Here is a 19,043-nt window from a genome sequence, read left to right as displayed (position 1 = left end):
AGTGGCAGCTTCTGGATGCGGAGGTGTTTGAGTATTCTGTGTCAGCGTGCGGGCTCGCACCAACGGCTTGTACAAGAACGCTGAGGGCATGAAGCGAAACGAAATTCCCTATTGCAAAAGGGAGGAAAAAGTAACCTGAAACACAAGTTGTGTTGTCAGTGAAGCACTGTTCCTGGCGCTCAGGAAAGAGGTCTCTGAGGTAGAAAAGGACCTCTCTGAGCTAAGGCTCCTGTTCAGGGGAGAGGTGACTTTGGTAGAACAGAAAACAGGCTGTGTCTCAGTTCTGGCTCAGTTCCTGCTTTGAAGAGGGTGTGCAATTTCACCCTGAAAAAAAAGGGCTCAGAATAAAGAGGGAAAAAAAAAACAACACAAAAGCCACAGAGTATGGAAGAGATTCTGTTTAAGAAGCATTTCCCCAGGTTAGGACTCTTCTCCCTAAGGAAGAGACATCTGAGGAGCTCCTGCAGAAGAACAAGCCAGGAACAGTAGCACCGTTCTCTACAGTGGAAGAAGATGGTTAGGCAGAAGGCTTAAATAAGGCATTTATTTTTCCCAACCTGGCACAGTAAACTGATCAAGGAATACAGGGAACAGCCAGGCACCCTTGCTAGGTGTATGTCCTGCTGAAGGTGGCAGGCAGGAGAGGCTCTGTAGGCAGCCTCAGGTGATTATAAATGGACTTGGGAAGGATTTAAATTAATGGGCAAATAGTCTGTGTGTGCCACCTCTGCACAGAAATGCCATCTCTGGCTTTCCACTGCCCAGAGACCTCTGAGGAGCTGCTCTGCCCAGGAACAAAAGCAGCAAAGTAGGGGCCAGAAGTTGCCCCATCACCACCAGAGTCCACCAGCAGGTTGACCACAGCAGAAGCAAACAGATGGGATTTCTGCAGCAGTGGGGAGCCTTGGTGCAGGGCTGGATATGAGAGGAAGGTGAGCGGTCCTGTGCTTTGCTGTGGGCAAGTGGTGAGTATCGCCCTCTTCCTTTTATGCTCTCCTGAGAAAGTTCCAAACCCCAATCACTGCAGCAGGAAAAAAACTGAGTATAAAGAGGAAGGACAACCACTGTTTTCAGAAACTGAATCCCCACACTGCTTCTGAAGATGCATTAGATACTTTGTCACTAGGTCAGTTTTGAATTGCTAACATGATGTTGTCTTAATTGTTCAAAAGGAAAGGATAATTAGCTGTGCATTCGTTTAAAGGGATAAAATCAGATACATAGGCACTACTTGTACTTTTTCAGTCTCGTGAAGTTTTAAGTTCCTTAACTCAAGCAAGCTTGCTCTTTGAGAACTGAAACTAGAAATTTTAGGTCTCTTTTCCAGCACACGTTTCCCAGGAAGAGAAATAGAACTCCAGCTAGAAACCCACACCAAGAGCCTTTGGCTCAAATGCAACATATCTGGTTCTGGGGCTCAAAGGAGAGTTAGAAAACTGCAGTTCTGAACATGGTGTTTTTCTTTTATTCTCAGCCTTGCTAAAATACATCATATAGTTTTAAGTAACAGATTTCTTTTCAAATTCCTTTTGTAAGAAGAGAAAAAAGCATATTCTCAAATTCAGAAGATGGAGGTCTGAAGTTCTTCCTTAAACATGCCTTCAAAGTGGAGGTCTTTTGCCATGAGCTCCTCTTCTACATCTTCTAAGGCCCACTGATGATCCGTCAATTCTAAAGCTTCCCATTCCGTCTGCATTGATGATGAACAGGTAGAGAAAGGAAAGCAACACAGTATTAAAGTAGTTAGACAAGAACTATGCAAATTAGTGCTTCCCTTAAAAACTGAAAAAAAACACCAAGTTCTATTAAAAACCTGGCAATCCTGTCAACTCTGAAATCAGTGTTCTACACTGAATTGGGTATTAGATAGTTGATCAGTACAGGAACACTGTAGAAATTAGAAAAACAACATCATCTACTTTTTGAAAACCCTCTAGCCTTCTGGAATAGTCCATTTCTTCTAAAACCTGTCTCTAGAAACAACCCATTCTGTTCTGGGCGAGGTCAGATGCTTTGTGGTTAGTTAATTCTTTAGTTTAGAGACCTTTGATAAAAACAGTTGCAGGCCAAAAATTTTGCACCTGATCACAGACTTGATGTGCCTTATTAGACTGTTCTCCAACCAAGAAGCCCCCTGGAGCTGCACAGTTTATTAATTCATTAAGCCAAGAGTTCAGAGCAGCCCAAGGCCTAAGAAACAGAATTTCATCTGAAATATGAGAATGATCTCTCCCACTACTCATTTTCCACCACCTATGACCACACATCTCTCCTCCTCTTAGTCCACGAAGTGTTGCTACAGTAAGTATTGCGGAATAAGCTGCATACAGCCTGCAAAATTACGTCATGCAATGCCTGTCGAGACAGTTGTACTTCTCGGCCAGAACACTTCTCCTGCAATATGGGCTTTCTTGCTTTGTTTCTTCTGGGGACCACATAGTGGGTTTAGGTCCCTATGAGGCTGAATAGCAAAACTGCTCTGGATAGCCAGTACTGCAAAGGAAGTGGAGGGACCTGAGCCAGGAGAGTGCATGGTAATGGCTGGAATTGCTGCTCAGTGCGGACAGAACAGTCACTGCTCCGGCAGAGCTGCAAACTGCATCCCTGCATTCCCTGCTGCCGCTCTGGCTGGGTGACGTGATATTTTTTAACCATGTGGGTTACGGAACACAGGAAACTGCAGGAGCAGACCAATGTGACATCCCAGACAGCAGGTTGTGTGTGGGTAAATCTCTACAATCGTACATAAAAACAGAAACCAGGGGCGTCCCTTCATACATAAAACTAGGGTTGTGAAAGGAGGGCAGACTGGTAAGCAAGTGTTGATGGAGACTGCTTAGGAGAACTTCCATGACACAGTCAAATCCTGACAGGTTTTCCGATGAGCTGACTCACTTGATATTCTTACCAAAATTCCATCATGTGCCTGCTGGACTTGTGCTCAGCTGCACTATTAACTTCCATGCCCTTCACCAGTGGTCAGCTCTAATTTTAGGAACAGAAATCCAGAGCAATTCCCTTACTTGGCACAGGTCCAGGCTGCGTTACAGCCAAAATCCTGTATGTTCACAGCGAACAGGAATGCAGGTGTGAATACTGTACCTTAAATGCTTTATTAGTATCTGCTGGCATGGCCATTGCTGCCCCTGTCATCTGTTCTTGCATCACCCTAGACTGATCTGCAGCTACAAGAGAGAAACAAGAGGTTCGGTTTTATTTGCCGTGTTTAAACAGCATTTCTTGGAGCACAGTGCCATAGCTTCTAGCTAAAGACCAGAAAGTTGCAGAAACTCCCCAAACACAGTACTAACGTGCCAGAAAGAGTTCTCACAAGGGATCTTGTTCCCACCCCCTGCATCTTAGCTAAATTTACATAAAATATGCAGACAAATGGAGGACAATACAGTCTTCTACATGCCCAATAACCCTAGTACAGTATCTGTCCTGCCCTGCATCTAGTGTTAAAAAATCTTTGCAGCTTTCCTTAAAACTGATCCTTGCTAGAAAGAAAAGCAAGCCTGACAGCAAAATTTCTGCACACCAATTTGATGAGAAGGAAAGCATGGGTTAATTACCATGGCAGTTTACGAGCAGTTAGCCACTGGCTGGTGCAGAAGATCTGGGTACTTGCTGCAGGTGATGTCAAACCTGGCCAGTGGAGAGTAACCTCACAGAAGTAAGAGAGGCTTTCAAGAGCTTTTTGGCTGGAAATTTAGAAATCCTTCCCCAACCTCCCTCAGAACTCATCCGATGGAAGAAGCCAGCTCTTTCACAGAAATGACAGTGTCTTACCATTATCTTGGCCCAGGATGAGAGTATAAATGCTTCTGAGTCCAAACACATTCAGAAAGTACCAGGAAGCAGAGCTCACCCTGATAAATCAGAACAAGAGTGGTTGATTTCAGTTCAAAGCTGGCTTGTGACCTCACTTCAGAAGCATGCACAGCCCATTCAAGGGTTATTAACACACTCAGAATTTTCCAAGTGAATATCTAGCCTTGCTTGCCGAGGACACAGGCTTACCAGGATGCATCCAGAGTGAGTAGTTCAATTCCCTGCTGCAACATTGGTTTAAAACGCAGCGTCAGAGGAAAGGGGACCTTTGCTGCAGGATTAAAAAAAAAAACAAACAGTTTCACAAAGTAACACATAATTGCAAAGCAAATGGCAAAGCGAGTAGATGTTTCTTTTATTAAATCTAACGTAGTCTGAATGCAATGCATACAATAACAAGTTATCACATACTTTTTTAAAAGCTGTAGTTCTGTATTTATTTTAATATGAAGAGACCTTTTGAAACTTAATCAGATGGCCAAACCACCACAGGTGTTGCTTTGGTGCCTGCAAAGGGGAACGTTTTTAGTTAAGGAAACAGTTATCACAGAAACAGTAAGAAAAAAAAAAAAGGAAATATTTTTGATGTGTACACCCTGCATTACACAGTAACCAACTCTCTGGACAGGGTTCAGAGGAAAATCCACTGTATCAACTTAAAGTCTAGGCAGTTCTAATAAATTTAAATATTGTTTTCACCACTACAGTTGTTCCCGAATATGTGAGCTATTTTCTTTGTGACCACGGCTGGCAATTTAAAAACAATTTTCCCCCCTTTGGTATGGGGCAAGCAAATCCACACAGTTCATGGAGCGAACAGTGGCAGAGTGACAAGCCAAATTCATGCTGCTTCCAGTCTACTACTTTCAGGTAGAGGAAGAAATCTCTGCCACAGCCCAGACCCTTGAGATCATCCAGAAACACAGCCAGAGCCATGGGCTGTGTTATTCCAGACACTTACTTGTGACGAATCCCGAAAACGTCATGTTGATCCAACCACCAATGAGGATCATAGGCAGAACATTGGTTACATTCCCTTTCATCATATCTGTCAACATGGTAGGATCTGCAATTCAAAGATTCAATGTAAAACAGCAGCGCATCACAACAAAGGGAAACAGATTCCTTCCCAACATCAGCTATTTTAATTGAGAAACTGAATGAAATGTAACTGTCCCATCCCACTATCTATCCCATATCTAAATTTTCCACTGCTGTAAAATACTTCAGAAAACGAGATGAGCAGCCAGTGTGGTGGTGGCTGCTGCTGCCAAAAGGGTGTTGTTCTCTGCTGTGTCTGACCCCAGCTCCTTTGTCTGTGTTCAACCCCATCCCTTGCTCCAGATCACTGAACTTGCTGGACCCCGCTGTGAGCAGGTTTAGCGAGAAAAATGACAACATCAGCTGACTTGCTGCTGAGGTCTTTGGCCACAGTAATAAGTTAAATCAGATTAGAGGAGGTCCTGCAGGAGCTCGTGCAAAAAACTGACAAAAGGACGAGCGAAAGCAGGACTTCCCATTTGTGGCAACACTGGGGGGCTCATGGTCCTGTGAGATACTGCAGGCAGCCGGAGGCTGAAGCTGAGCAAAATGAAGTGACCCAACACGTTGCTACCAAAGGGGGATCTCGCCCCTGCCTCCTCCCCAACACCCAGCTGCACAGTCCCTGTTCCCCCCGCCCGTTCACAGAGTTCTTTGTGAAGCTGATTCACCCTCCTACCTTGGCAGAAAATGACAGCTTTTCTGCACAGCTATATTCATGGTACCTTAACATACCTGTCATTGGTGAAGGAGGCACTACCTTTCTTTTAGTTTTCTTAAAAAATCCATCCTCTGGGTTATTAAAAAAATATTTCCGGGACAGGAAAGACTGAAAACAAAGAGCCAATGGCAACACCGTAAGAAATGAAAGGACAGAAGTGTCATTGCTTGTTCAGACATGCAGACATCTTATGAGCTCTTTCATAACACATCTTTCTTTCTCGGAGGGGTACTTCACTGCCCATATGCTCTAAAGCTCCCCCCCTTTACTGTTTCACTTGATCCAGAGTACTACCTCTCTGGCTTTCTAAAATTCTTAAAAATCATTCTAAGAATTCTCTGAAGAAGAATCTACATTAATTAAACAGCTTTTAGCACTTTATGCAAAGTTCTTGCTGCCTTAGTACCCACACCAGCATATCTGACGTTTTCATTCCCATCAGCTGACTTCCAGATTTTACAACATACATATCTGGCAGCAAGTGAGCTGATACGAGCGACTGATTTTTATTTCAGCAAACATTACAGCTGATGCTGTACGACTCCCTCATGATCCTGAGCTTTTGTTAAATCCCTGTTTCTTGGTAGATATTAAAGACGGTGGTTTGGATGCGGGCTTCATTTTCGTATGCAGTTAAAACACCAGCTGGTGCGAGCTAACATTGATGTCAGGGAAAAAACATGCATGGTGGTCCTGTGTCCGGGTTTCCGAAGCCACCAGCCGCACTTCCAGACGCTGCTCTGGGTGAGGGGAGAGCCAGCCAGCCTGTCTGAGCCCACGGGGCACTGGTGCGCCTCTGCCCGCGGCCTCCGCCAACAGCCTCTGGCTTCCTACGTGTTTCCGAGCGATTCTCTTCGTAAAGCATAACGCCAGTCACGCATGTCCGTACCTGTTTGGGAATGTACTTCCCATTTTCCCGAAGGACTCTGCTCCGAATCAGGACTTGGCTGGAAAAGAGACATGTGGCGTTAGCGGAGCGCGCCCGCCGCTGCCCGCCCCGGCCGGCGGGCGGGAGCGAGCCGGGGCCGGGGCCGGGGCCGAGGCCGGGGCCGGGCGGCCCCAGCGAAAGGCAGACGTGAGGCGGCGGCGCCGGAGGGGGCCCGAGCTGCGGGGGGCCCGGGGGCGGCCCTGACCTGTCGGACACCTGCTCCTGCGTGAGCCTCTTGTCGCTCTGGAGGAGGATGGAGACGTAGTGCCGGATCATGCCCACGAAGAAGGTGATGAAGACGATGGGCAGCACCACCCACAGCCGGATGTTGGAGTCCAGCAGCAGCTCGGGCTCGCTCATGGCGGCGGCACCGCTACGGGACCCGGCTGCGGCCACCACCGGGCCGCCTCAGGCCACGGCCCCGCTTCCGCTTCCGGGCCCGGCCTTTCCGCCGCCGCCGGAAGGACGTTACCGCGCGCCGGTGGCGGGAAGCTCGAGTGCGGCCCCGTCGTGTCCTGTCCTGTCCTGTGGGGCCGTGTCGGGCGGCTGGTCCCGCAGACGAGCCTGCCCCGGGTCAGCGCGCCCGCCCCGGCCCCGGCCCGGCGGCGGGGCCCTGACGGCGCCGGCGGAGCGCTCCCGGCCCGCCCTGCCCTGGCGGCGCTTTCCCGGGCCGCCGTGCTTGAGCGCGGCGTTTGGGCAGAACCCGCCCGTCTGTTGCGAAGAGCGTGAACCGGCTTAAGCCCGGCTGCCCGGTGGAGCGCCCGGCGGGTCTGCCCTGGCCGAGGGCGCCGATGTGACCCCGCTAAAGGTGGCGACACGTTTGTGTACCCCGCACTGCGCTGCGAGCGCTCGGCTGAGGTAAACCGGCTGCCGCAGGCGTTTCCAGGCGTTCGGGAGTAGATCTAGGAAAGAGAGGACTGCGCGGGAGCGAGCGCTCTTTGGCCTGTCAGGCCGCACCTCCAGTCCGGAAGAGCTGCCAAAGGCTCCTCGCGCTTTTTCTGGGAACCGCTCTGCTTCCACTCTGGTGTTTTATGTAACCCGTTCTAATAGCCTCTCTCAAAGGGTTGGAATTGAGCATGAAGTGATCGAGCGTCATTTTTCAAGGTTTAAAGGTGAGCCAAGGTTTATTTTTTCTTGTTAATCGCTGCCGCCTACTGACAGAGGGCGCGCTGGATGGAGGTTTGCGCTGACAGGGCTCTTCTCGCGGTTGTGCTGGGTCAGGGGCATGAACAGGGGCAGCTGACGTGGGTGGGCTCACGAATGCCAAACTCGTCCTTCGTGGCTTTCTCTGGGCGTGGGGAGGGGGCACAAGTTTAGATCGGGGGGTGCCGTCTGAGACACTTAGTTACTCAGTTTAACTTGCCGTTTAATTTGCGTGGCATCTGAAAGAAAAGCTAAGCCTTGTTTTACGAGGAACTGAATTTTAGAAAAAGTGGTGTATTACACTATTTAAATATGACAAGCTCTCAAATCTCAACCCGTACAGCAGAAAAATGTGGTGTGATACTGGTTAACCAGGCAATCTGCTTTTCTTTGAGTTTCTGGAGCATTTCCTGTCACTATTCACTAATACGTTTCTAGATTCACTTAAAAAACCCTGAGTTAAGGTCATGTCTCCTCTGCTCGCTTGTCTTTTTCCTGCATTTTTATAGGCAACAACAAAGATTTGGTTACCATGGTTTCAAAAAGGAAATTGTCAAAAGCTGATGCTTCTGGAGAGAACTGCAAGACAGACGTGCCAAGTAGGTGCTCCGGTGTAATCATACGGGGAACAGAGACCTGTTGGCAGAGGCAGCAGCTCCCAGGCAGGGAGAAAGCCAAAATGAGTTTTGATAATGCTACTAGCTAATTGCTAATGATGCTGTTGATCTTTAAACACTTTTTAAAATAAGTCACAATAAACCCACAATGCTAAAAGCAGTGCCGTATCTTTTCTCAGTCCCTCTGTTCTCATGCCTTTGATCAGTGTTTATCATGTTGAGCTTCACTGCCTTCCAAGTCTGCAGATTAATCGCATTTGATCATAGCTGATGTCATAGAATCAAACCAAAATAACTTCTCTACGTAGCTGGAGGGAAGATAGTTATTTTTCGCTTTAGCAGATGGGTGGATACCTAAGAGACAGGTCTGGTGCAGGAACCTGTATTAAATTTGTGCTTTGCAGGCCAGAGGAAGGTATGTAGTCTAGCATTGCTCATAATCTGTTACTGGATACGTGTCCCATGGGATTAAGCCACTGAAGGTGTATCTTAATTGTCTTTGGTTATGGATCACTGAAGGGGGTGAGCAGGAAATGTTCCATTCTGGTGTCATGCTGCCAGGGTAACTGCCTCACAGGATCTGTGCGTTGGCATCTGAGTCGGCTAACAGTTCGTTGGTCTGGTCCCGTGAGTGTATTCCTGTGTTTCTCTAATTTCTCCCTAGAAGGTTAACTTTGAATTATTTTTTTATATGAAGGATCCTTGCTATTTTTATTGCAGAGTATATTTGACATAGCATGTTTTGTTTTCTCAGAAACAAAGAAGTCGCGGATTTCTGATACGGGAAAGGCCCCTGCCCATGGTGGAGCGGAGAATGAGGGAGTCTTTGAAGAGCTCCTTAGAACATCAGGAATTGTGCTGAAAGCTGGGGAGGGACAGAATGAAATAGGTATGGGTTTGGCGCTTGCTCTCTGCTGGTATCTGAAAACCTGCAGAGATGACTGGTACAAAGTAGAGATGCGTTTTACTTGCAGAGCGAAAATGCGTGAGCCAGCTTGTTCCAGAGTTCAAGCAAACCTTCCTCAGGCCTCTTATGTGTTATATACTGCTTGAATTGCACAGTGCCTAAACTCGTTATACCATTTTTTGGGGTGTATACATACCAAGTCAAAAGACTTCTAAAAGATTGTGGGAGGTATATGGAAAAAGATTAGACTGCATCCGTGATAACCGTATTGAGTTACAAAGGCAGGAGCTCTGAAACAGGAAAGCAAACATGTCATATTGCCTTTCAGCCCAGACAAGGCCCTCAGGAACTGGTGTGTTAAGCCTTTTTAGTGCTATTGGCTACTCTCAGCCCAGACTAGAGAAAGCAAAAGTGATGATACCCCTCAGGCTTTTGCTACCTGGACTTCTCAGTAGAGCAAACGCAGAAGTACTGGTGGATAGGCTTGTGAGCTTGTACTTAGTGTAGCTGTTATTATGATGTTGTATGGATAAATTGTGTCTGGTTCTTTGTTTTCTTTTAAAATTTTCTCAGCTGTTGATCAAATGGCTTTCCAGAAGAAGCTCTGCCTGGCCCTGGAGAAACACCCTACTTACCCAAGCGTAAGTAACAGGCTATGCTTTGGCAGAAGCCAGCTTTAAAACTGTTTGCTGTGTAGCAAAAGGTGCAAATGCAGCTGCCTGTCCCTGCTAGTCCCACACAAAAGTATGCAACATGGTAGCTTATCTTGGATTTCTGTGGTACAGACTCTCAGATTCTCTCAATGTTGACGTCCCAACCTTTTGGTCCCATCGTCCTTCCGCTGTTTGTCTCTTCTCAGCTGTTACGTCTGAATAGTCAGACTTGGAGATGTGCCTCTGTTAAACCAGCCTTGGTGTGCATGCTCCAAGTTTGGTTTCGCATAATTTCAAGCAAAAATGCTGCACTTCCACCACCTTGCCTTGTCGAGTGTTTAATTTGCAATATTATTCAATAGACAAAGATTCTTAAGGGAGAAAAATCACTTGCTTAATGTGCTAGTTGAAGCTGTGTTTGGTTTTGTGTTGGCTGGGAGCTGGCAGCATTAAAACTGCCACAATGTGGTGCTCCTCTCCAGTCAACAAACCCAGCGTGAAGTCCTGAGACCAGTCATTTGAATCCTGCAAATATTTTTTGAGTGCAGCTCTTGTCACATTAAATGTTGCATCTCAGCTGAACAGGAAGAAAGGCAAAGCCCTTTTAAATCAAAATAAAATGTGAGACTATTGCTTTAGAGTTATTTTGTAGAACTATCCATGTTTGCTTTTGAAAATGGTTTAGACTAGAGTTCATTTGTTCTCCAGCATTCCTTCCATCACGGTTTCTCTCTGTCTGCAGTTCCCTGGCTAGCTCTTCTCTGTTATCATCTGCTCACAAACAACATCCTAAAGGACAGCAGTCGATCAGGGTGTCTTTTCAGGAAGTGGATAACTTCTCTCTGTTTGCAGGTTGTGAAGCAATTTATCAGTGGCTTGGAATCTCACATCAAGGACAGAAACCAGTTCAAGAACTGTCTCTTGCCATGCACTCCCATACGGACTGAGGGGTCAAGGTCAGAGAAAACGTATTTTGTCTTCCCCTTCAGTCAGAGCCAGTCTCTAGCTAAATGTCATGTAACGTTGAGCAGAAGGGAGGGAAAGGCCAGAGCTCCAGCTGGTACACAACAGGGCTTGTTCCTTGTGCAAAAGTGGCTAGTATTAACGTTACTATTTAATAGCAGTAAGTTTAAAGTGGTAAGTCACAGAATTTACTAGCTGCCTGTTGCATACGTTGGGTTCCATGGCATTTTACGGCAAAAACCAAATACTGAGGGGAAAAATTTGACAAGGCTGGTGAAGGTCGACTGTTTTTTGACAATTTTTGTAGGAGATACAGCTTAACCACAGACACTTTTGCATTTCCAGCTCACACTAGTCCTGTAGAGAATAAGCTCGTTCAAAGCTGAAGTGCAATTTTAATTTTTTTGTGTGTGTGTCTCTGGTTACCGTATGTTACCGTAAGTCATTGTATGTATTAAAAAAAAAAAAAAACAGTAATGAAAAGAGTTACAGCCTGTTCTTCTAACATATTTTTATTACAATTGTGGTGGAATCTTTCATCTTGCAGGACTCTGGTGCACTCGTATTGTGAAAGCCTCATTAAGCTGCTTCTTGGAATTAAGACCTTACAGGTATGGGCACCGTTAGTTTGCGCTTTACAGCGGTGTTGGTTTATTTAGCGATCCTTTTGCTTATGTAAGTAGACGAGTAATAGAACGGGTTGTGAGGCAGATGAGGCTGCATCTGGAATAGTGTCCAATTTCTTATTTCTTTAGAGACACAAAGATGCTCAGGGCTGGGAGCACATGGCATACAAGAGGAGACAGAAGGAACTGGGTTTTTCAGTCTAAAGAAGAGAAGATTAAGGGAGATTTTGTGGTCTTCAAATATCTAGTTGCATGGTGTAGAGAAAACAGAGCCAGACTCTTCTCAAAGGTGAACAGTGGCAGGATGAGAGATGACAGCTCAGATCAACCGTGGGAAATTCTGATAGGCTATAACCACTTCACTGTGGAGAACGTTTTCTTTTAGTGCTAGAAGAGGTGATGGAAACTCCATTATGGGGGGAATTTTAATCTTGGAAGCGTTTAGAAGTGTGTTAGAAGTTTGCAAGATGCTGAGCAACCTGCTGGCAAGAACAAGTTCCATTAAGTTGTGTACAAGTTGCATCAAGATGTATATGGAGTTGAAGATGACAGATACCTCACCATGGCATGGGGAACCTTAGAGCAGCTGTGGATTTAAATCCTCTTATAATTAGAATGTTTCAAAAGTTCTTGTCTTAAATACATTTTTATAATTCCATTTGGGCCAGCATTAAAGCGGGGAAAAATTAGGCCTGCAAAGGGAATGGGACAAAGCGCGTGGGCATTGTTTTCAAACTTATCTAAAGTTGATGCTTTTTAGATTGCTATGTGGTGAAAAGGAGCTCAGCTGGGTCTGAGAAAGAGAGCTTAGTTTGGCCCAGAGAATGGTACATCCTGCCTGGATGCTCTGCTTCTCTTAGATTATGTGGGTAGTTTATACACCAGTCTCAGCATTTTTGGTTTTCAGCTAGCAGGCTGTGTGCCCCTTTTCTGACATTAGGGAGGAGATTTCTTATACAGGAAATATTCTTATTTGTCCCTTTGAGTCTTTCATTCTCTGCACGTATTTAATCTTTTGTGAAATGCCAGTTTTGGCAGCAATGCCCCAGCACAAGCAGTAAATCATCCTAACGCTGTCTTTTTGCCTTTCTTCTAGCCTGCTGTCATAACGCTGTTGTTGGAAAAGATCCCCGAATTCTTTTTTGACATGTGAGTGTAGTCTGTCTTCTCTCTGCCTTGAAATGAAATTTCTTCTTTTGGACAATCACCAGCTGTTTGACTTTAACTGCTACTTCAAATTTATCTGAATGGATGTTTGCGCCGATGTTTTTCTCTTCATACATGTGTAATACCATCTGTGAGGTACCATGACTTTAAACTTGTGGGTGTGCAAAGCAGAAGACAAATTTGTAGAAGCTGAAATACAGCAATACCTCATGATATATTATGCTTTTCTTAGCTACCAGCTTAAGCTTGGGAAGTATTTCAGCAGAGGGACTACGGAGTGTCTCGTTATTAAAAAAAGATGAAAGTGGCTGGCAGAATTTTAAGAGGTGATAGACCTCCTTTTAAAAATACAGATTGTGTTCAAACAAGGGAAATAGAAAGGATTTTGAATGTAGAACATCATAGCAGAGTGAGAGATCTTGAGGTGCAGCATAAGCAAGACTTGAGCACTGAAGCTCTTTTTCCGGTGCCCTGGATGCTCGTTATGGAGCTAGTGGAGCCGGTCAAGGGAGCGAAAGAAGCTGAGGCTGTTTCTGATGCAGGGTTTGTTTCGGTGCTGAGCATCAAGCAGGATACAACTGCTGTACAGAGGCTGAGGCTGAGAAATTGTCTCAGGCTGAAATCTTGTTGGAGGGTTTAACACAGTCACAAGGACTGAATTGTTTTCACTCATGAATTCTAAAGGATCTTTAATGTAAAAGTGATAAGCTGTTAATTGTGCTGTGAAGCCCTTAGTAAGTCTTAGAAATGGATGGTGTTACATCCATCTCCTATCAAGCTGTAAGAAGAGTGAATTTTTTTCTATGTATTAATGACCAGTTAAAAACGGAAACAAAAAATGGAAAGAAGTGGTCCATTTTACAGTAGGAGGAGGTTGTCGGGATGGCCCCATGGAGATCTAGGCTGTTCAGCATGTTTGGAAACGAAAAAGGAAATGAAAGTGAGGTAACAATTTCTGGTAACAATTTCCAGGATAATCAAATCTAAAACTAACTGTGAAGAACAACAGATTCTTTTTTTTTCTTCAGTGCATGTCCTGCTGGTTTTTGTTTTGTTTAATTATGGGACAAGAAACAACATTCATTACAGGTAGTCTGTAACCACACCTGTACTGACCAGCCAGTGTCTCCCAAATCGGATGTAAAAGCATAGACCTGTCAGACCTCTACGGGTTTAATGCCAGTCGGTGCCTGGGCAGAGGACACTCTTGTGTGTCTCTTTATTGAGAAGGAAGGGCAGGGAGAACTTGGTTTATCCATGTGATTTGGCAACAGCCAACTTATTAATACGTATGTGCTCACAGACCTGTGTGACCAGAAGTTACAGAAGAGGGAGGGCATCTTAGGCAGTACAGCGCCATAAACCTCGTTTTCTTAAAAAATCTGACTAAAAATAATCCTGACTGTATAAATGCAATGGCAAACTCAGTGTTTTCACTGAGGAGAGGTATCTTGTACGGGTGCTCCTTTTTGTTTCTTGTTTTTAATATCAGTTCTATTGGGAACAAAATGGAAATCTCTGTAAATGCATGGCACAGTCACATGTTGAATGTTGCACGCACTCCTGGTCAGACTGTCACAAAAATATGGTAGAACAGTTTCTATGTAAGTAGGGAAAAATGTTGTAAATAAAATACGATTCTGCCTGCCAAAGATGATGACTGGCAGAGAGATGATCGATGTCTGTAAAAGCCAGAAAGATTCAGAAAAGGCAATTGAGGAAGGTTTGAGCAGTGTTTCAAACTACGTAAGGCAGCAAACAAAACCCCAGAAGTACTTTTTCAGATTATGTATAATTACCCTGTCAAATTCAGCGTTGGAGAATGTTGTGGGGTTTTTTGGTGGAGTGCTTCTTGTTTTTTTTAAAAAGGCTTAGGGAAATTAATGGAGGATAAATGTACTGCTGGATAGCAGACATGGAGTGGGTACTAGCCTCTGCCTTGGAAATTTGCTAAACTGCTAATTGTTGGAGATTGAATGGAAACTCTGTGGAAAGATTGCTCTGTGAACGCCCTGTTACCCAAAACTTATCCAAAAGTGCCTCATAGAGACTACCACTGGGGACAGGGATACTGACTCAAAGGAGATTTAGGCTAAGCTAGTGTAGCCACTCTTGTGGTAGGTAGCACAAGAAATCTGAAGTAAGGTCACGTTGTGTGTTGTTGGTGGTGGTGTATTGATGTTGTTGGTGTGACTGGTAGTGTCCCTGCTTTCTCTGCATAGCAAGTAAGAAGTAGGGTTCTTCCTAGACGGTGCTAAAATCTGTAGGAGTGTTAATGATATTTTCATAACATGGTTTTGATGGTTGGTTAATTGGAATTGCATCTCATGGTCTTGCTGACCAGTAGCAAAACTTTTGAGTCTGTCGGTCTGACTAATCTGTGTTTCACTTTCTGCTGTTTCAGCGTGGGCACCTTTGGAACAAATTTTCCCCGGCTCATCGTCAATCAGTTTAAATGGCTTGACAGGCTTGTTGACAGCCAGGTGGGTACTGATGCTGCAATCACATGTATGTTTTTTCCAGTCAGCTGCTGGAATGCCTCTCAGGTGGGATGAGATCAATTATTATGCTAATGAGAGCTGGTGTTGTTTTCATATTCACATGCTCAAGGAGAGATTTAATTCTCTCTCATTTATTATGATTGCCTTCAGTGACTTTTGAGCATCCCCTCTTACTACTTTTCTTCTTCCCTTGCTCTAAGTCTCCTTTTTCAGAAATTTGTACATATATATCCACACAGGTGACCTCATTTTAAAGCTGTTGCTGGCAGGAAGTTACAATCCCCTCTTGTTTAATTTTAATGAGATATTGGATGCTTGGCAAGCATCTGGGGATGAATTCTCTGTTCCTGATTTGCTGGTTCTTTTCCTTCTTTCCCTCAGTCAGTCAGTCTCTGTGGGTTACTTTGTGCTGGAGGGCTGTTACTAGGGAGTCCCAGAATTAACTGAACCAAGAAATCATACTGAACACTGAGAAGCTTGCCGTTGTGTTTCCCAATTTCCTTCCTTGCTCACCAAGACAGTTATATCCTACCTGTAAAATACCATTGTTCCATAAAAGTCTATGCAATGACACAAGTCTTCAACGGGACAATGATTTAAGGGAGAGTTGGCATAAGACAAATGACTTACTGGGTGACCTCACATGCATAACATTGTTACCATGCTAATGAGCCACTTGCTCATGGTGAGACTCCTGTATTTTGCAAGTGTTCCTCTTGTCTGCAGGATCTCATCAAGAAGTTAATGCAAATGGTTAGTGTCTCTCCAGTACCAATCCAGCATGATATTATCACCAGTTTACCTGAGATCCTGGAGGATTCCCAGCAAAGTGAGGTTGCCAGAGAGCTCAGGTACGGATGATTCTGTTGTTGATTTTTTGTTGTTTTTTTTTTCCCCTTGCACTTAGCAGAAAAGGACACTGAGGACAAAAGGACTAAGTAGAAAAGGCATTAGCACAGGTTGCACCAGGACTGACTGCAGTAGCAGGACAACAGTCTTTCTCTGTTAACAGTGACATTCAGGGACAGCTAGCACTGGCTTAAGACACTTCATTTGTGCTGTTGTGCTCTTAGAGGTCTAAATGCTCCAAAAGTGTTTTTATCTAAAAAAATGATTAAACTCTTGACTACCTGGATACAGCACAGGTAAAATCCGGTGAAGTGCTCATTACTTTAGCTGGATCAGTCTGTGATCAGTCCCTTGGGTATTACTATAGACAGCTTTTGATTTGGCTTGGATTCTGATACAGTAAGTGTCAACATTGTTTTTATTAATAAAAAAACCCACAACACAATAAATGTGTGCACAAAGCAGAACTTTCTGGCTATTTTATGTGTGTTTCTCCAGCATATTTACTGACCCAAAGAACAGGGGAACCTAATACCGACGGCTGTCCTCCCAGAGAACACTACCTTAAGCTAGCCCTTACATCTGTCTTTTTTTATAGTGTATTCATTTTACACAATATTTTTTTTCAGTGGTCTTAGCCTATATTTAATTTTACATCAGAGTTTCTAATTCTTACCATTACACAGATCACTTACATTTATGCCCATGCTAATTATCTTTTCACGCCTGTGGTCATTATTTCAGCCTACACCTGCAAGTGGTGCCTTCCGTTCTTCTACCCTCTCAAAAGCAGTTGTCGCTTTCTGTTTCCTTTCTCAGTTTACTGTCTCAGCTGCTAGATAAAAAAGCCCCATACAACTAAATTTTTTGTGGTAATCAGACTCTTCAGACTTCTATTTTCTCTACTTCTATTTTTTCAAAGCTGAGAATCTAAACAGTATCAGCAAGGCATATTTATTTCCATATTCTTAATAGCCTCTGCCCATTTCCAATGTGGAAAAATACTCATTGCTTGTTGTAATGAATTAGAGAGCATGAAGAGAATTACCAGGAAGCTGAAAATGACATGGTTTTCAACTAACACAATTCAAGTAGAACTTCTTGCTAGAGAGAGTTTGTAGAAACTTAGATGGCAGCCAAGACTGATGAGATGAATTTCAGGAGACAAGAATCCATGAGGCTGTTAAACACAACTGCAGTCCTATGGTCAAGAAAGTGCCAAACCACAGCTTGCTGGAAGCCAGACTGGTTTATACAGGAAGCATTTATAAATACTTGTCCAGTTCTTAGTCTGTTTGTTCCCTACTGACTAGTGCTGGGAAAAGGGCGCCAAATTAAACAGGTATCTGTTTTGGGCCCATTGTGCCGTTCATTACGTGTTTGCAATTGTTAGAGCAAATACTGTGACTAGGGGAGAGGTCCCACACGAGACAGATTCCATCCCTGACTTTGATGGCAATCTCAACTACACTTTCCTGATGGCATGTCCATGGGACAGAAGTGTGGCTAGAAGGTATCAGGCCCAAGTGATGTGTGTGGTTAAATCATATTCCAACAATCTCACTGTTTTTTTCTATTTATGATGAACTCAGGGCCTTCCAATTTTCAAGTTTTCACTTGAGGCTTGTACCAGGTCTTTGTCCATGTTCCCTGTTTTCTAAAGATTTGGAAAAGGTAGAATCTTCAGATCTGCTTCTAATCAGCAACCACAGAATTACAATTCAGTGTGTTCAGAGAGGATTGATAATTTAGATTTTCCATAATGGCAGTGGCATGTTTTGTTGGCAGTTTCAGAGGTTTTTTTTGCAGTGACCACAAAAGTTACTGGAATCATACAACTTGCAAAAGATCCATTGATGGTTCTATTAAGAGGATCATTTGTTTTCTTTTCCTTATGTGTCAGCTGCTTACTGAAACAGGGCAGACGCCTAACGGTTCCAATCCTCGATGCCCTTTCTCGTCTGGATCTTGATGCAGACCTTCTGGCTGAGGTAAGAGCTTTTATTGGACAGTTGAGCAGAACCCAGCCCCTGCTTAGCAACACAAGGGCTAGAGCTGTTTGGGTTTTGCTAAATCAGACTCCTATAGGCCTTCAAAAGTCCTGAAATTGGAAAGGAGTCAGAGAAATTAAAACTGTTTGGAAACAGACAGGAGGGGTTCAGTGAGGAATGGACAGAAGTTTTCTGGTATACATTCAGAAATTTCAAACAGCACTCTTGGCAAATGCAAAAGCTCTTTATCCTGCTGCAGTAAATGTTTACTGCCCATCTTAAACCTACTTATTGCCACTACTTCTTTTTTTGAGGCACAGTGACCAGACTAGATTGCTATGTTCTAGGAAGAAGCAGACTGGTGATTAAATCATCACGCGGTCATAGTTTTTCTCTGGAGAATAATGATAAAGGAGATGAGGTGTTGTGCCTTGGGTCTTCTGGGCATGCTGGAATGTTGCACTTTTTGCAGTTAGTCTTCTTATGAATAGAATAAAATTGATTCATTTGAGTGCAATAAATACTATTTTACATAGTCCCCAAAGGCCTGTGCTGCATAACAGGCTACACCTCTTCCATGCTTTTCCCTTTTGAAAGTCAGTTACAAAATGATGGAGCCAAGCTCTTCTTGGCAGTGCCAGGTGATATGATAAGGGGCAATGGCCACAAATTACAGCCTAGGAGGTTCAGACTGGACATTTGGAAAAAAGACTTAGGATCTGCAGCACTGACATGCATTATCAAAGAGACGACAGGTCTTGGGAGGTTTCCTCCATTCTTGGGTATCTTCAAGACTCAGTTAGCAAAGCCAAGGCCAGTCTGATCTAGTACTGACAATATTCCTGCTCTGAGCAGAAAGCTGGACTAGCTAAGCCTCCAGAGATTCCTTCTCACTAACACAGCTTTGATTCTGCGACCCATAGTCTTACAGCTGATCCAAGATTGATTTCCCCTCAGGTGCGGCAGTCTGCCATGGCCATTGTGCCTTCGGTAAAACTGGAAGATTTGCCTGTGGTAGTAAAATTCATCCTCCATAACGTCAAGGCAGCAGACGCAGTAGAGGTACAGTATTTTCTCTATACTAAGGACCAATGAGTTGTCT

The 19,043-nt window shown here is 44.4% G+C and overlaps 2 protein-coding genes across 3 annotated transcripts in view; one reads left to right on the top strand and one right to left on the bottom strand.

Annotated features, from left to right (window-relative positions):
- Window positions 1–1,422: 1,422 nt before the first annotated feature.
- Window positions 1,423–6,931, bottom strand: EMC3 (ER membrane protein complex subunit 3). Of its 2 annotated transcripts, XM_086618855.1 has the most exons (8): window positions 6,730–6,931; window positions 6,486–6,543; window positions 5,611–5,704; window positions 4,796–4,900; window positions 4,024–4,105; window positions 3,793–3,872; window positions 3,103–3,185; window positions 1,423–1,690 (listed from the first exon to the last, which is right to left on the bottom strand). In XM_086618855.1, exons 1-8 carry the CDS (start codon window positions 6,882–6,884, stop codon window positions 1,562–1,564), a joined length of 786 nt encoding a protein of 261 aa, XP_086474981.1. In that variant the 5' UTR covers window positions 6,885–6,931; the 3' UTR covers window positions 1,423–1,561. The 2 variants fall into 2 exon arrangements, with proteins under 2 accessions (XP_086474981.1, XP_086474983.1); XM_086618857.1 differs by lacking the exon at window positions 3,103–3,185.
- Window positions 6,932–8,199: 1,268 nt separating this feature from the next.
- Window positions 8,200–19,043, top strand: part of FANCD2 (FA complementation group D2) — a 49,691-nt gene continuing 38,847 nt past the window's right edge. Inside the window, exons 1-10 of the mRNA XM_086618849.1 lie at window positions 8,200–8,266; window positions 9,039–9,173; window positions 9,765–9,832; window positions 10,697–10,800; window positions 11,355–11,418; window positions 12,530–12,582; window positions 15,005–15,083; window positions 15,828–15,952; window positions 17,854–17,941; window positions 18,899–19,003. Coding sequence (XP_086474975.1) covers window positions 8,200–8,266; window positions 9,039–9,173; window positions 9,765–9,832; window positions 10,697–10,800; window positions 11,355–11,418; window positions 12,530–12,582; window positions 15,005–15,083; window positions 15,828–15,952; window positions 17,854–17,941; window positions 18,899–19,003 — 888 coding nt within the window. The remainder of the gene's footprint in view (window positions 8,267–9,038; window positions 9,174–9,764; window positions 9,833–10,696; window positions 10,801–11,354; window positions 11,419–12,529; window positions 12,583–15,004; window positions 15,084–15,827; window positions 15,953–17,853; window positions 17,942–18,898; window positions 19,004–19,043) is intronic.

Source organism: Tauraco erythrolophus, chromosome 12 (genome assembly GCF_009769465.1).
Source record: "Tauraco erythrolophus isolate bTauEry1 chromosome 12, bTauEry1.pri, whole genome shotgun sequence".
Lineage (NCBI taxonomy): Eukaryota > Metazoa > Chordata > Aves > Musophagiformes > Musophagidae > Tauraco > Tauraco erythrolophus.
The sequence above is the reverse complement of the archived record's forward strand: the minus strand, read 5'-3'. Positions and strand labels throughout refer to the sequence as shown.

Coding starts and splice junctions, on each gene's coding strand:
- EMC3 (XM_086618855.1), bottom strand. CDS start 6,884: ATGAGCGAGCCCGAGCTGCTGCTGGACTCCAACATCCGGCTGTGGGTG. Junction 5,705..6,485: donor GGAAGTACATTCCCAAACAG/GTACGGACATGC, acceptor CTTTGTTTTCAG/TCTTTCCTGTCCCGGAAATA. Junction 3,873..4,023: donor CTCACTCTGGATGCATCCTG/GTAAGCCTGTGT, acceptor CTGATTTATCAG/GGTGAGCTCTGCTTCCTGGT.